Raw genomic sequence first — 15,289 nt, forward strand, 5'->3', positions numbered from 1 at the left:
AAATCTGTAATCCTTCTGCTTCAGCCTTCAGAGTCTTTCTCTTTTGGATAACAACTGAAAACCTTAAGTTGAAATTTACATCAGCCACATGAAAACACACCTAACATGATATGGATTATGTAAGAACTCCACTGGATAAAAGTCACTGTCAATTGTTAACGAATATCTCCAGGGAAAAAAGTGGAAATAGTTCTTAAAAGTATGAACATGTTGCAATTCCAATACAATATTCATTTTACATCTCCTGGTTTTCAAATAGCACACATTTTAACTGAAAAAAGCAATACTTCCAAGAAACTCTAGAATTAAGGGATCTTTTCAAATAGCCCTGATCATTCATCACGTAAACAACAATTTTTCGTTTTTGCTAATACTGACCCCTTAAATCAGACTATGTCTCTTTTAGGAATTAAGTCAGACATAAACCATAAATTTACCTCTTTGGACAGAGCACACGTATTTATAGGTCACTCTAAATGCACTGTGACCCAAAATAAGTTACCTCTACTTTTCCACCAACAGAATGGGAGTTCATAGGTTTGGGGAGACACATTTTTTCCAGCAGTATTTTTAGAGTGAGCCCTTAAACTGTAAGCTTGTAATTCAACATCACTTCAACTTTATCCTGCAAAGAGGAAAGGGGTAGGGAGCAAGTTTACCATTACGAAAGATAGCCCTGTCACAAGAAACATCTCCCACAATGGCCACCATTTTGAGCAGCAGGATTTAATCAAAAGTATTCAAGATTGTCCATAAACTAAATGGAAACTAGGGACATCAGATAATTGATAAGCATCTCTTGTCTTTTTGGAGTCTCATATCTTTAATTTTTGTAGCCCTATTTCTTCTCTTTACTCAACACAGATAGTTGTTTCAGGAAAAAAATTTATTATAAAAAAGCATACTTGTTACATCTACGTTGAAACTTTGGAAATCAAACACTACTGTGCTGCAGAGATGCTGTGTAAAATGTCTAGATTACTACATTTTCTTAAAACCTGTAAAAGCCTACAACTTAATCACATTGTTTTAATCTGCTTATGGAAGAGTCACCAAAAGCCAGTGAGTGGTCCTCCTTTACCAGTCTACAATTCCTCTTCATTCTCCTGCCCTATCCCTTTTGATCTTTTTTATTTTCCTGATTTCATTAACTCTGTAACAAGAGAAACTTCTCACAGTTCATTCATAAGAGAAACAAATGATATTTCAACAATCACGACTGGAACTAAAAATAAAGCTGAGCCAAAGACCTGAGGTGTAAATGAATTAAAAGCAATCCAAAAGGTTAAGAAATGGGGGGGGGGGGTGCGACGCTAAGCTTCTACAAAAGAGTTTCTAATTTTGCCTACTTCATCGTTGCAACTGAAAACAAAAACTGACCCAACGGTTTAGTTTGTTCCTTGTACCTTTGTCCCAGGGCAAAAGGTGATTAAGTCACCACACACATTGCCAAAGGAAAAAAAGCAACTCAACCTGCCAACCAATCAAATACTGCACACTCTTTCCAAAAATAAAAATAAATAAAAGGAGGATGCGGCTGGCTCCTTCGGGCGGACGTGTACATTCCACCCCTCGTACTCCCGCCAACGACCCTGCCCCTAGGACCCTCCGACTTCAGCCCAGTTATCACAAAGCCTCGGGTCTGAAAGCACCTACGGCCTGGCCAGAAAAGCCATCCTTTTCCTCCACGCTCTTGGAGGAATAATGGTGGCGAAACCAACTCCAAGAGCCCCAAATAAAGAGGGCTGTGTACTCTGAGACCAGAGGACTGCTTAAGGATAACGGAGTCCCAAAGTTTGCCTCCAAGCCTCTGAGCCCCGCGCGGGGGCTCTCCGCCGCCTGAAGTTCGCGCAAAGCGCCCCCAAGAGTTGCCAAAGTGCGACTCCCCGCTCCGCGCGCCCAGCCGAGCAGGGGCGAGTGGCGCCCCAGCGCCCTCCGCCGCCACCCCCGCCACCCCTAGCCTCCGCCGCGCCCCCCGCGCGTGCGCCCGTGCGTGCGCCCGCGCCCGCTCCAGTCTCCGCCCGGAGCAGCTGGCGCCGCTTCAATGGCACCGGCGGGGAGCGCGCGCACGCACTCTCGCCCCGCTCGGCCTTCCCAAGTCCCGGGAGAGCTGCCCCGGTCCCACTCTGACAAAAGCGGACGCGCCCCCGCCTCTCGCCGCCCGCAGTCCGCCCGGACCGCGCGAGGGCATAGCGACCTCACGGGCGAGCGTCCCGAGCCCGACGCTCGCGCTCGGGTCCGGTGCGGAGCACAGTGGCCCCCACCGGCCCGACCTCCTCTGGCTCCCGATTCCGGGCGAAGTCTCTCGCGCCCCGCTCCCTCTCACACGACGTCCCGTACGCCCCAAGGAAGGCTGAGGAGACCGAGCGCCGCGCGCGGCGGCCACTCACCTCGATCTCAAAGTCCGGCAGGCGGAAAGCGGTGCGGAAGAGCGAGCAGAAGTGCGCGATGGCCGGGACTTCCCACCATGAGCGGAGCTCGCCCAGCCCGGCCGCGCCGCCCTCCTCCGGGCACATCTCGCTCCCCGCGCTCGGCCCGCTCGCCTCGGACTCCCGCCGCGGCGCCGCGCCTCAGCGCCTCGCTCCTCGCGCGGAGGCGGCGGCCGCTGCTCGCCGTGAGCGTGAGCTGCTGAGGCGCGGCCGGGCTGGGGCGGCGGCGCGGGCCGAGTCACTGAAGCGGCGGCGGCTCCGGCTACCGGCGGGGTCCGCGCGCTCGCTCCATCCCGCGGCGGCCGCGGCGGCCGGCCCCAGTCCCATACAATATAATCCAGTCACCGCCGGGGAAAACAGATGGGGCTGGGGGCGGGGGAGGGGCCGCACCGAGGGCCTGGGGGAGGGGCCGCCCACGAGGAGGGGCGGGGCCGCGCCTCACCACAACAACCCCGCCCCCACTCCCCACCCCCAGCCCGGACAGCTGCACCGGGAGGAGGGGGAGGGGAGCGGGAACAGAGCCCCGGGGCGCGAGGACAAGGCCCCCCCTGAGGGGAGTCGGGCACACTCGCGACGGCGGCGGGACGAGCGCACTCCACGGTCCGGGCGTCTGGGACTGAGGAGTTTAGTGACTTTCCGGAGGGAGGACGAGGAGGGTCTCTCCCACCCCCCACTTGGCCTGAGTGGTCGCGTCCTTTTAAAGGGCCCGCTGGGTGGTGCTTTCCGAGGGTTAGATGCAGAAACGTGCACGTGTGGGAGTTAAAGGAGGATAGAGCGCGAGGGCGAGTGGGCTGTCCACCCTGGAAACTGGAGGCGTAGGGAGAGGAAGTGGATTCCACCTGTTCCATCCCAGCGCGGGGCTTCGAGGAGCCCTGCCTTGGCTCTGGTCTCGGAGGGGAGAAGGTGGCGGGGCTGGTTAGGCTGGAACTCTGTGGGATGGAGGCTGGAGGGCGGCGGGAAGGGTGGGGTAGGGGGGAGGCACCAATCAGCGGCCGAGCGGGAAGAGCGACCCCCCCACACCCCAGGGAGTGGACACGGTGACCGCCCCGGAGAAGACGGCTCCGAGCTGCGACTTCCCTCGCTCAGCAAAGCTGCCTGCACGAGTGCGCACAATGTGGCTGGAGGCTGGGGGATGGGAAGAGGCGCTCGAGAATCTGGGGGTGGAGACCTGCACGCCCGGGCTGAGGGAATGTACTCCCGGAGGAGGGTGTCGAGGCGGGTGCCTTAGAAATGTTAACTGCTGTGTGGGACGCTGGAATTACTCTAAACCGGAAAGGGGAAATCACCTCAAAAACAGCCCAGAAGTTTGGAGAAACTGCATTGATTTGCCCAGCTTTTAGTATTGGTCACCGCGCTTAGGCATTTAGTACTTCTCTGTGCTCCAGTCTCAGAGGCTTGGGTCCACCAATACCACCCTGACGATCCCCAAAATTAATGAGGTACTTACTGAGTGACAAACTCAGCCCCCAAGTAAGTGTACTATGGTTAAGTCAAAGGTCTGCGTCTCAGCGGTGTAAAATCTTGAGGAATGGAAGTCTGAGGAAGGAATTCACATGACAGATTTCCCAATAGGCTGTCTGGGTTCTCTCTCCACCCCTTCCCCTGCCCACTCTGATAAGTTTAATAACCTGTTGTATTTTCGTAAGGAAGTAAAATGTAGAATCAAATATTTTATCAATCAGCTAATTTCAAAATGCTCCATTCTATGCTAACCTTTGCTCTGGCTGTCTATGATGAAAAGGAGCATACATGTAAATGCTCCCAAAAGGACAAGGCTACCTGTTTGCATGTTTGTAAATCACAGCTACTCTGTAGATACCTCATTAGGAGATGAAATGTGAAAAGAATGACAAGCTACCTTGAAATTCATCACATGGATTAGATGTTTTCCAAACTGTCTTGTCTTCATTTTCGTCTAAAATAGTTTTGACTTTACAGAGTTTTTCTTCTTGTTTTATTTTTTAAAAGTTGTATTCATATTTGTTTCTACGCGTTACACTCTGACTATGCGGTCTCTGCCTTCTTTCACCTCCCTCCACCATCCTGTCTTGTTCCTGGCCTTATCTCTTATCCTTTAACCTTCTTACCTGACCCCTCAATTGCCGCTACTTTCCAGTAATAATAGGTTGTTAACAATACCAGGAAGGCGAGAAACATTGGCTACTCTGTAGTCACTGTAGTATGCTCGAGTGCTGGTTATAACCGCCACCTTACTGGAAGCTATTCCTCTTCTCCATATGCTATCTATAATCAACAAAGGTGTCCCAGAACTGCAGATGTCCTGTGGTGGTGGCTAGAGATTCTCAGCCTCTTTCTTCCCGTGGGCATGATTTGCCCTGTGTAGTCACTAGTTTCTGCCAAGTCTCCCCTCTTAGGGTTCGTATGGGCCGCTCTCAGGTCTAGACTGCTGCTTCCTTCTACCATACCCTAACGCGGTTCCACCTCTTCCATTTTAGTCTGACTTGTCCCCTCTGTGATGTCCTGCACCATCTTCCTGCCCCAGCCTCCACCTACAGCCCAGACCCCATCCTGGCCCCAGAAGCTAAGAGCTCTAACATATCTCCTCTGGCTGTAAAGCTGGACCCTGAGTTGCGGCTCCAGTCAGGGTTTCCCATCTGGACCTCTTCTGACTGCCTCCCGTTGGGACTTCTACCCCTGAGTGGCCAAAATTGATTTCCTGAATCTTGGCTCCTGCTCTGAACACTTGCCTCACTTTTACCCTTGGATTTAACTGCCTCCGATTTGTTTTCAAAACTCATTTCGAGCCTAACCTAGACTCTTGATTAATGACTGCCGTAAGATAAATGGACACTCTGGCTTTCTCCCTGATTATGAGTGGTGTTGCATTCAGGCCTTTTTCAGCTTGTTCCTTCTTTCGCTAGTGTTGGCATCTTCTTTTAAGACAGCTCACCCTTTCGTGCTTTCACTCTTGTTCTTTTCCTGTGAGCCAGTGCCTTTACCCACTGATGACCCTGAAAAGATCTAGAAGTATATACCCTTTCACATTCACATCTCCAATTCCATATTCTCTTGTAATTAAACATTTTGTGTTTTAAAAAATCACAGGAAACCTGACGTACATCTATAATCCCAACACTTCAGGGTGCTGAGGCAAGAGGACTACAAGTTCCAGTACAACCTGGGAAATTTAGCGGTTTAGACCCTTTCTAAGACCTGGGCATGTAGCTCAGTGCAAAGCCCCTGAGTTAACCCCCAGTACTAACATTTATGTGTATGTATTACAATAATTAGACCCAAGTATGTAGTGGCTGAGGCTGAGGCTGAAATCTCAATATTTGCCAAATGTGTTTGTTTTTGCTTTTGGTGACAGAATCTCACATTGTAGTTCAGGTTAGCCTCAAACTCTTGGTGCTCTTCCTGCCTCAACCTCCACACTTGGCTGTCCAACATTCTTCTATTTATTCTGCCCCTCTCTTCTATTTAAATTGTCTTCTCTCCCTTTAGCAGATAGATCTGGGTGTTCCTTGTTTCGGTCCCAGTGTCAAATTAACGCAGTAACAGAGTGAACATCATTTTACTGCTTGCATTTACCATGTGTAGCTGAAGGCCATGACCTCCCAAGTTCTTCAAGCTCTTTGGCACATGTCCCTGCTGTTCTCATTAGGGAGCTGCATTCTGTGATGCACCTGTTCCCAAAGAGGGATTATGAATTGTGTGATTTTAAAATTTTAGAAATCAAATACTAGGGGCTGAGGATTTAGCTCAGTGGCATAAGTACCTGCCTTGCAAGCAGGCGGTCGTGAGTTCGATCCCCGGTACCGACAAAAAGAAAAAAAAAAAAAATCAAATACTAAAAAAAAAAGTAAAATTTTAGAAATCATAGATGGTGGCGCAGCCTTTAATTCCAGCACTTAAGAAGCTGAGGAAAGAGAATCACAGTGAGTTTGAGGCCAACCTGGACAACAATGTGAATTCTAGGCCAGCTTGAACTGCATAGTGAGACCTTGTCTCAAAAAGACAAAAAAGAAAGAAATTGTAGAAAGCAAATTAGGGCTGGGGGGTTAGCTCAGTGACACAAGCACTTGCTTGGCGAGTGCAAGGTTGTGAGTTCGATCCTTGGTACCAAAAAAAAAAAAAAGAAAGAAAGAAAGTGAATTAGATCACTGGCCAGGGCATTTTGGTTCTTCTTTGAAAGAGCTCTTACTTGCTACACCTCATGTCTGACACAAAAGACTTGAAGGAAATTGTTCTTGAGGTCCATGAGTTTTACCTTAAATAAAGCCAAATCAACATTCTGAATAAGTTCAGGGGCTGGGGGTGTTGTTCAGTGGTAGAGCACTTGTCTCATGTGTATTAGGTTCTGGGTTCCATCCCTAGCTCTTAAAAAAAAAATCTTTAAATAAATTAAATCACACCAAGTATGATGATACACAGTTCTAAGGCTCAGCACTCAGAGACTAAGGCAAGGAGGATTGCCGTGAGTTTGAGGCCAGGCTGAACTACAGAGTGAGACCCTGTCTCGAAGAAAACAAAACCAAAACAAACAAAGAACCCTTTTTTAAAAATTAAACCATGTCATTTACTTGCTCAAGAATCATTGCTTTTGTACAAAAGAGAAAATGCCGGGGGTTGGGAATTTAGCTCAGTGGCATAAGCACCTGCCTTGCAAGCGAGTTCGATCTCTGGTACCCATAAAAAAAAAAAAAAAAAAAAAAAGAGAGAGAGAGAGAAAATGCCAACTCTGATAAACTCCTATCCAAGACCTGCCAAAATCGCCCTTCGCTCTGTTGTGCACCCCTCCCCCACCCGTGACTCCTGTCTCCTGCCAAGCTGGCTCACTCACCCTTGGAAGGGCCTTGCCCCTTCCTTTTGACCAGGCCCTGTCCCTTGACTGGAGACCTGCTGCTCAGCTTCTGGTTGTGACCCACTCAAAGCTCACTTCCTCAGTGTAGCTGTCCTGAAACACCCTAGCTTGGGGGTGTCTGCAGCTACCTTTATGCAGGAAATTATAATGTGTATGAGTCACCTATCAAGTATTTCCTTTGTCATCCTTCTATCATTGATTTTGGAGTGTTACTTAAACCGTTTACTATAATTAGAGTTGTTCTTTCTTTTCAGCCAGATTAGACTTTTAGAGGACATTTTCCCTAATACACACTGACTAAGTGGTGGTGGGAGAGGGCGATTGAGGCAGGGTCTCCTCAAAGTCACAATCTTACTTCCTTTGCCTCCCAGGTGCTGGAATTACAGGCCCGTGCCACCACACCCACAAATGATTAATTCAATTGTATACTGATGTAAGTAATGGCATTCACCATAAGGAACTCAAAACTTCAGTTAGCCCGTGAGTTTTGGTTTTTGGTTTTTCTTTTTTTAGACAGAGTCTCCCTATGCAGTTTGAGCTGGCCTTGAACTCTATAGCCCAGGCCGGTCTCAAACTCTCAATGATTCTCTCCTCAACCTTCTGAGCGCTGGGGTTTATAGACACTAGATCTATTCTTAAACTTAATATATTCAAAATACTGTTTCTTTTTTTTTTCTGACAGAATCTTGTCTCACTAGGTAGTCTTGCTTTGCAGTTCAGGCTGGCCTTGAGCTCACTATATAGCCCAGGCAGCCCTTGAACTCACTTTAATCCTCCTGCCTCTGAATCCTGAGTGCTGGTACTACAGGCATGTGCCACTATGCCTGGCTTAAAGTATTATAATTTCAACATGCAATCAATACCAAAAAATTATTAACCAGCCAAATGTAGTGGTGCATGCCTGTGATCCCAAGCTACTCAACAAGTGGAGGCAGAAGGATCACAAATTCAAGGCCAGTCTGGGCAATTTAACAAGACTGTGTCTCAAGACAAAATATTAAAAGGGCTGGGGATATAAATCAGTGATGGAGTGTCCCTGGGTTGCATCCCTAGTAGCCCAGGAGAAGAAAAAGTAAAAAAGCTATTTTACTTTTTTTTTTTTTTTTTTTGAGATATAGTCTTGCTAAGCATATTAAACTGGTCTTGAACTTACTGTATAGCCCAGGCTGGCCTCCAATTGATGAGCCTTGTGCCTCACCAACCCAAAGTGCTGGGATTACAGGCATCAGCTATCATACCTGGTTCACCATACCCAGTCTATAGGCTTCTTTTTTGATTTTTCCTTGAACCAAGGCTCTCCACACTTCTCAGGCAGGTGCTGTACCACTGAACTACACTCCCGCCCAATGGGCCTCTTCTTAAAGACATCAGCCAAGACTTCTCTATTGCTCTGCCTTACTCCTGATTTACCTCTTTAATGCATGGTTGATTTCTCAAACAAAGGCTCCTGGATTCCTGTCTTCTTCCTACACGTATAGTACTCTACAAATAATTTGTCATAAATAAATGTTTGTAAGATCAATGCACTTTATATATTAATCTTTTAACAGTAATAGAGCAGGGCATGGTGGTGCACTCCTGTAATCCTGTCACTTGGGAGGCTGAGACAGGAGGATTGTTGCAAATTCAAGTCCAGCCTAGGCATCAAAGTGAGCCCAAGGCCAGCTTAAACTGCATAGTGAGATTCTCTCTCAAAAAGATTTTTTTAAAAAATCAGTAATAGAAATACTATTTATTTTCTATATTTACTGCTACTTTTTTTTTTTTTTCCTGTACTTTTTGCCCCCTCTTTGTCAGGAACTAGGGATGGAACCTAGGCACACCTACCACAAACTACATCTCCAATCCTTTTGATTGTTTTGAGTGAGAGCCTACATTACCCACTTTTTGATCTGCCTGCCTCAGCCTGCTGAGTAGCTAGGACTATGGGAGTGGACTGTTGTGTCTGGCCTTTCTACAATTTTTTTTTTTTAACCCGCCACCCCCTTTTCTACAATTTTTTAATCTGAAGAAAGTCTGTGGTATATTTTTGTCAGTGGTTGTTTGGGGAGGAATACCTGGAGAAAACAAAAGTCACTTCCCTTTTTTTGAAAGAAAACAAACTTTTAAAAATGTAAATCTAAAATGGCAGAAAGGGCCAGGGATGTAGCTCAATGGCATTAGCGCCTGCCTGGCAAGTGCAAGGTCATGAGTTTGATCTCTGGTACCAAAATAAATAAATAAATAAATAATTTAATTAATTAACTAGTAAAATAAAATGGCAGAAAATTCCAATGTCCCTAGCTACAGAGGATAAGTTCCACTGAGGAGTGAATAATGGCAATTCAAATTTTTAAAAAACATTTAAGAAAAGAGAAGATTGGCTTTGGTTAAGTGACAGGTGTTCTGGTGAAGCTCTGTTTTGGCTGGGCAGGGAAATTGGACAGGGAATTGAACTCAGGAACTTCAGCTTGCCAGACAGGCACTTATGGTGCTGAGCTAAATCGCCACCCTTTGTTTCAGCTGCAATGTGTTATGTCGTGTATATGTGTACATGCTGAGTTTTATAAGGCTCAGAAAAGATGGTTGTAAAACCTTGATTTTTGTTAATTTATCTCAATAAAAGCCCACTGAAAGGATTCCTCAGAATCCTCAAAAAAAAAAAAAAAAAAAGAAAAAGAAAGAAAGAAAAAAGAGAAAGAAAGTCTGTAGTAGATTTCAGGCTTTTATTTTTGTGGTGCTAGGGATCAAACCCGGGGCCTTGCCACATGCTAGCCAATTGCTGTATTACTGAGCATATCCCTGGCTGCTAGATTATTAATGTTTAATCTGTCAACATGCTTACAGGGCTGGGGATATAGCTCAGTGGCACAGTGCCTGCCTTACAAACACATGGTCCTGAGTTCTATTTCTGCACCAAAAACAGACAAATATGCTTAGTGTTACTGTGTAAGTAAGCATCCACTGTTCAAGATTTTTTTAAAAAGTTACCCAGAACATTTAGCCTGAGCCTTGCACAAGGATGACCCTCAAATTTGTGAACCATTCCATTTTTTCTTAATAAATTTGATTTTGTTTTCTGTTTTTAGAGACAAGACCTTGCTATGTGGTTCGGGCTGGCTTTAAACTCACTGTGTAGTCCAGACTGGCCTCAGATTGCTCCTCCTACCTCAGCTTCCAAAGTGCTAGGATTACCAATGTGGGCCACCACACTTGTCTTCTTAACTTGAAGTTTTTGTTTTTGGGCTGTTTTATTTGGTGGTGTCTGGGATTGAACACAGGCACTGTACTTGTTTGGCAAATCCTTTCTCACTGAACTATAACACCAGCCCTGAGGAGTTGGTCAGTTTTGAATACTCTGTGAAACATGTATGAAAATTGTGGTATCGCAGGGAACCAAAATGAGAAACACCACTGGCTGAAGAAGAAGGTGACAGAAATGACAGGAGATAATTTGTTGAGAGAATGGCAGAGTGGGGCTGAGGGTGCAGCTCAGTAGTAGAACACTTGTGTAGCATGTACAAGGCCTTGGTTTCTAACCCCAGGACCACACACACAAATAAGTCACCATAAAGATTCACTATGAATAGATGACAAAGTAAGAAATTCATTGGCTAACTGCATTGCACCCTGGATAAATATCGTCCCCTGTCCAGGGGTTTCTGCCAGGCATTGTGCCAGGTAATTAGCGCCCAAAGGTGACCTTCCACCTGTTCACGCCTTTCCTCAGACCCCCTTAGATTAGTGCCTTTCACTGCTGGAAACAGGAGCCCACAGATACTGTTTAAAGGCTCCTTGCAGCAATATAGGATGCGTACAAATGTTGATGAATTTAGTATTTGATGGGTAAGAATCAAAAGGATTCTGAGGAATCCTTTCTACCATGGGCTTGCTCTGATTCAGGAGTAAAAACCTCACTACCTTTTACTACCTGCTAAAGAGCTCATGTTCCATTTTCTTCCACAAACTGTAGCTGAGAATCAGCTCTCTGGCTGCCCCTGGTTTAGCCTATGCTTATGCTGCTCTGTGCCAGAATTCCTCTCTGAATTCCTCCAGTATCCACTCTGGCCAATCTCTTTGTGACATCTCCCCTTGTTCTTGACACCAGGTCAAACAGCTTTGTAGCATCTCAATTCTCAGCACCATTCAGAAGTTGGTGCATCTTAATGAGTTCTTCTCTTAATCTCTTTTCAAAGGGGCTGCAATCCTTAATTTCTCTAACTTTCTTTTTAATTATTTTAGCTCCTTGTGTCATTCCTTTGGCCTCATACCATCCCTACTCAGTTTAAAGGTCACATTATTTTGGTTGACAAAGTGCCTAGGGTTGAATACATCTGGCCTCAAACCCACTAGCAGGACCAGAGTTGTCTCTCCAATTTGTTTCATTCAGTGTTGAAATATACACTGAGGTGGAAAATTCAGTCTTTGCCCTCAAGAAGTTTCTAGTGCAATTGGTAAAACCGAAAGATTGTCAGTATACAATACACTGAAAGTGTACTATGAATGTTAAATTTGTAAAGGAGTATTAGAAATATTTGAATCCAATTGCTCTTTTTAGAGACAATTGAGACAATCTTTGAAGAACAAAATATTTGGCATAAGTTGAAATGTGTGGGAGAGAAGATGGTCTTTTGAATTTGTGAAAACCGCAATTACTATCTTTATTCACAGCTTACAAACTTTTTAGAATTGAATAAAGTTAATTTAGAAACAATTTTTATGCCAGCCCTTTGGAGGCAGAGGTAGGAGGAGCACTGTAAGTTTGAGGCCAGCCTGGAATACAAAGTAAATTTAAGGTCAGCCTGAATTACATAGTGAGAACTTGTCTCAAAATAAAGAAAGAAAAGAAAATACTAAGCTACCATATCTTTGACAAAGGTGCCAAACACATTCACTGGGAGAAATATAGCCTCTTTAAAAATGGTGCTGGAAAAATTGGTTCTGCACATGCAGAAAATTAAAGTTGGATCCATACCTTTACCACACGCTAAACTAAATTCATAATAGATTAAAGATCTGAATATTGAAACAGAAATATTAAATCTGCTGGAAGATAGAGTAGGTAAAACTCTTGAAGACATTGGTGTAAGCAAAGACTTTATGAACAAAACCCCAATAGCACAAAAACTGTCACAAAGAATCAACAACTGGAATCACATCCTATTGAAGAGCTTTTGCACAGCAAGAGAAACCACCAGTGAAGAGACAATCCACAATGTGGGAAAAAAATGTTTGCCAGCTGTTCCTTAGACAAAAGACTACTATTGAGAACATATAAAGAACTCAAAAAAAAAAAAAATCAGCCCTCCTAGATTTAAAGACCCCATCCAAAAATGGGCATCTGAGATGAATACATACTTCTTAGAAGAAATATAAATGGCAAATAAATATGTGAAAAAATGTTCAACATCACTGGTCATTCAAGAGATGTAAATTATAACACTGAGATTTCACCTAACCCTGGAAAGAATGGCTATCATCAAGAAATCAACCAATAACAAATGCTGGAGGAAAAAAATTGCTGGAGGGGCTGTAGGAAAAAAGAAACCCTTCTCTACAGTTGGTAGGAGTGTAGAATGGTGAAACCACTGTAGAAATCAGTGCAGAGAGTCCTCAAAAAACTAGGCGTAGGGCCGGGGATTTAGCTCAGTGGCTCAAGTGCTTGCCTAGTAAGCACAAGGTTGTGAGTTCAATCCCTGGCACCAAATTTGACCCAGTTATTTCCCTTCTAGGTATCTTCCAAAGAAAGAACTAAAAACATAATACCACAGACATACATTTGCACCATGTTCATAGCAACACAATTTGTAATAGGTAGATCTTGGAAACAACTTAAATTCCCATCAACAGAAGAATGGATAAAAAAGATGTGGTACTTTTATACAGTAGAGTACTACTCAGTCATAAAGAAAGACAAACTTTAAACTTTTATAGGTAAATGGATGCAACTTGAGTCCATACTCATAAGTGAAATAAATCAGACAAGCATGTATAAACATCGTATTGTCTCATTTGTGTGAAAGGCTGAAAGAAACAATATATGTATATATATATATATATATATAATATAGTTAAGAGAGTTATACTACTGATTTCTCCAAGTTCATTGAAGAGAAAGGTTTGTGCTGGTATTGTTCGGACAATTGAATGCAGATGTCTTGTGCTTGGGGTGACTGACTTGGGGATGGCAATGGGCAATGTATGTACCATTGTTGTTCCCTGGTTATTGTGTTTTGAAATTTTTTTTTTCTCTTTGGAGTAAAATGGATTTTTCTTCTTTTTTCTTTTTTTTTTTTTTTTTGGTACCAGGGATTGAACTCATGACCTTATGCTTGCCAGACAGGTGCTTATGCCACTGAGCTAAATCCCCAGCCCTGTAAAATGGATTTTATAAAAAGAATAAGAAAACAGAGTCCTGCACAACCCACTTGAGACTCCGTCTATTTCTCAGACAAATGCTTTATTTCTCTCAATATATTCTGCTCTATATTAAAAAAAAAAAAAAACTTTTTTAAAAACCTAAAGTAATTGGTATAAAAATGTGGAAGAAAAAGCCACATAGTATAACATCAACAATGCAAGTTTCAGAAGATCTCAGGCTGGGGATACAGTTCAGCAGCACAAGTTCAGGGCAAGGTCCCCAGAAAAGATTCAGAAGTTCTGAAATTCTAGTTACAGTATTTTTTGTTATTGTTGTTCTTTTGTTTGTTTTGAGATGGCCATGTAGAACCGACCAACCTTGAACTCTCTATGTAGTCCAAGCTGGCCTCAAACTTGCAGTGATCCTCTTGCCTCAGGCTCCCAAGTGCTGGAATCACAGGTGTGCACCAAAACACCACTGTCTATGGTATTTTAGAATTAATCAAATTTCAGCTGGGTGTGGTGCTTACGCCTGTGGTCCCAGTACTCAGGAGGCTGAGGCAAGAGAATCATCTTCTGGGCCTCATAGTGAGTTCAAGGTTGGTCTGACCTACATGACCAGACCCTGTCTCAAAAATAAATAAATAAATAAAATTTCACCTGACACATCCTACCTCACTTGATAACGAATGAAGCAGAAGTTATTGCTTTTGTATCAAAGAAATAATAAATTTAAGGGGAAGAGATCTGTTGGAAAAAGAAAAAGTACAAGGGTACCCTATAATCACTGTGGTTCTGATGGTATAAATTTGAAAGATTAAACATAAGAAGAAGATGTTCCTGGTAAACTGTAGACAAAAGAGGGCTTTTGCTGTCCCCCTGCATCACCACAACAGAGACAAATATGATCTGGATCTCCTGGCCCATCCCTGCAGAGTTGAACAACAGGCATTACCCACTCGTAAACTAATTGTAGAAACGACAGCTCTTCAGCCCCAGTGCTTGGTATTAAGATGAGGAAAATACCCCTAATGGTTCTGTTCCAATGCAGAACCTCTCAGCCTTTCATGCACATCTCACCTATCCATTAGATCTTTGTTTTGCTTTGTTCTCCTTTGTTTTTTGAGCTGGAGGTCTCACTCTGTAGTTCATGCTGGACTTGAGCACACTACAGAGTCCAGACTGGCCTTGAACTCACAGCAGTCCTCCTGCCTCAGCCTCCCGAGGGCTAGGATTACAGATGTGCGTCACCATGCCTGGCTTCTACCTGCCTATTTGAAACACAGCTTTCAAGTGGCACAAGGCTGGATAGTGAACTGTGGAAAGCAAGTGGATACCATACATCCATCAATAGAGGCAGGGTGTCTGTGTTACCTCAACTCCTGTAACACATGGCAGAGAGCACTGTTGCCTGCTGGCCACTGGGACTGAGACCAGTGTGGCTGTGACAGAACCGATCAAGAGATACATTTGCAGGAAAGAGAGAGAGAGAGAGAGATTTGTGGGATCCACAGTGACAGCTCATCAGTGGTACAAGAATGAAAAATTGTACACAAATGAAAGACTAGTATTATCCCTTGAAATTAGGACTGAAAGGACTGAATCCTACTGGCTTGCACTGAAAAAGGCCTGCACAATCTCCAAGCTTGTGTGTGGGAGGTGTTGTTTACTGGGAATGTTTTCATGTTTGTTTTGC

At 44.5% G+C, this 15,289-nt stretch overlaps 1 protein-coding gene across 4 annotated transcripts in view; it reads right to left on the reverse strand.

Annotated features, from left to right (window-relative positions):
* Positions 1–2,797, reverse strand: part of LOC100727621 (chromatin remodeling regulator CECR2) — a 159,842-nt gene extending 157,045 nt beyond the window's left edge. For 2 of the 4 annotated variants that reach the window (XM_063258655.1, XM_063258656.1), the window contains exon 1: positions 2,391–2,797. In XM_063258655.1, coding sequence (XP_063114725.1) covers positions 2,391–2,516 — 126 coding nt within the window. In that variant the 5' untranslated portion in view covers positions 2,517–2,797. The remainder of the gene's footprint in view (positions 1–2,390) is intronic. The other 2 variants (XM_063258654.1, XM_063258653.1) reach the window with 1 other exon arrangement.
* Positions 2,798–15,289: the final 12,492 nt, after the last annotated feature.

The sequence above is a fragment of the Cavia porcellus genome, unplaced genomic scaffold, assembly GCF_034190915.1.
Source record: "Cavia porcellus strain 051 isolate PalLab524CR breed Dunkin Hartley unplaced genomic scaffold, mCavPor4.1 scaffold_11, whole genome shotgun sequence".
Taxonomy (NCBI): Eukaryota; Metazoa; Chordata; class Mammalia; order Rodentia; family Caviidae; genus Cavia; species Cavia porcellus.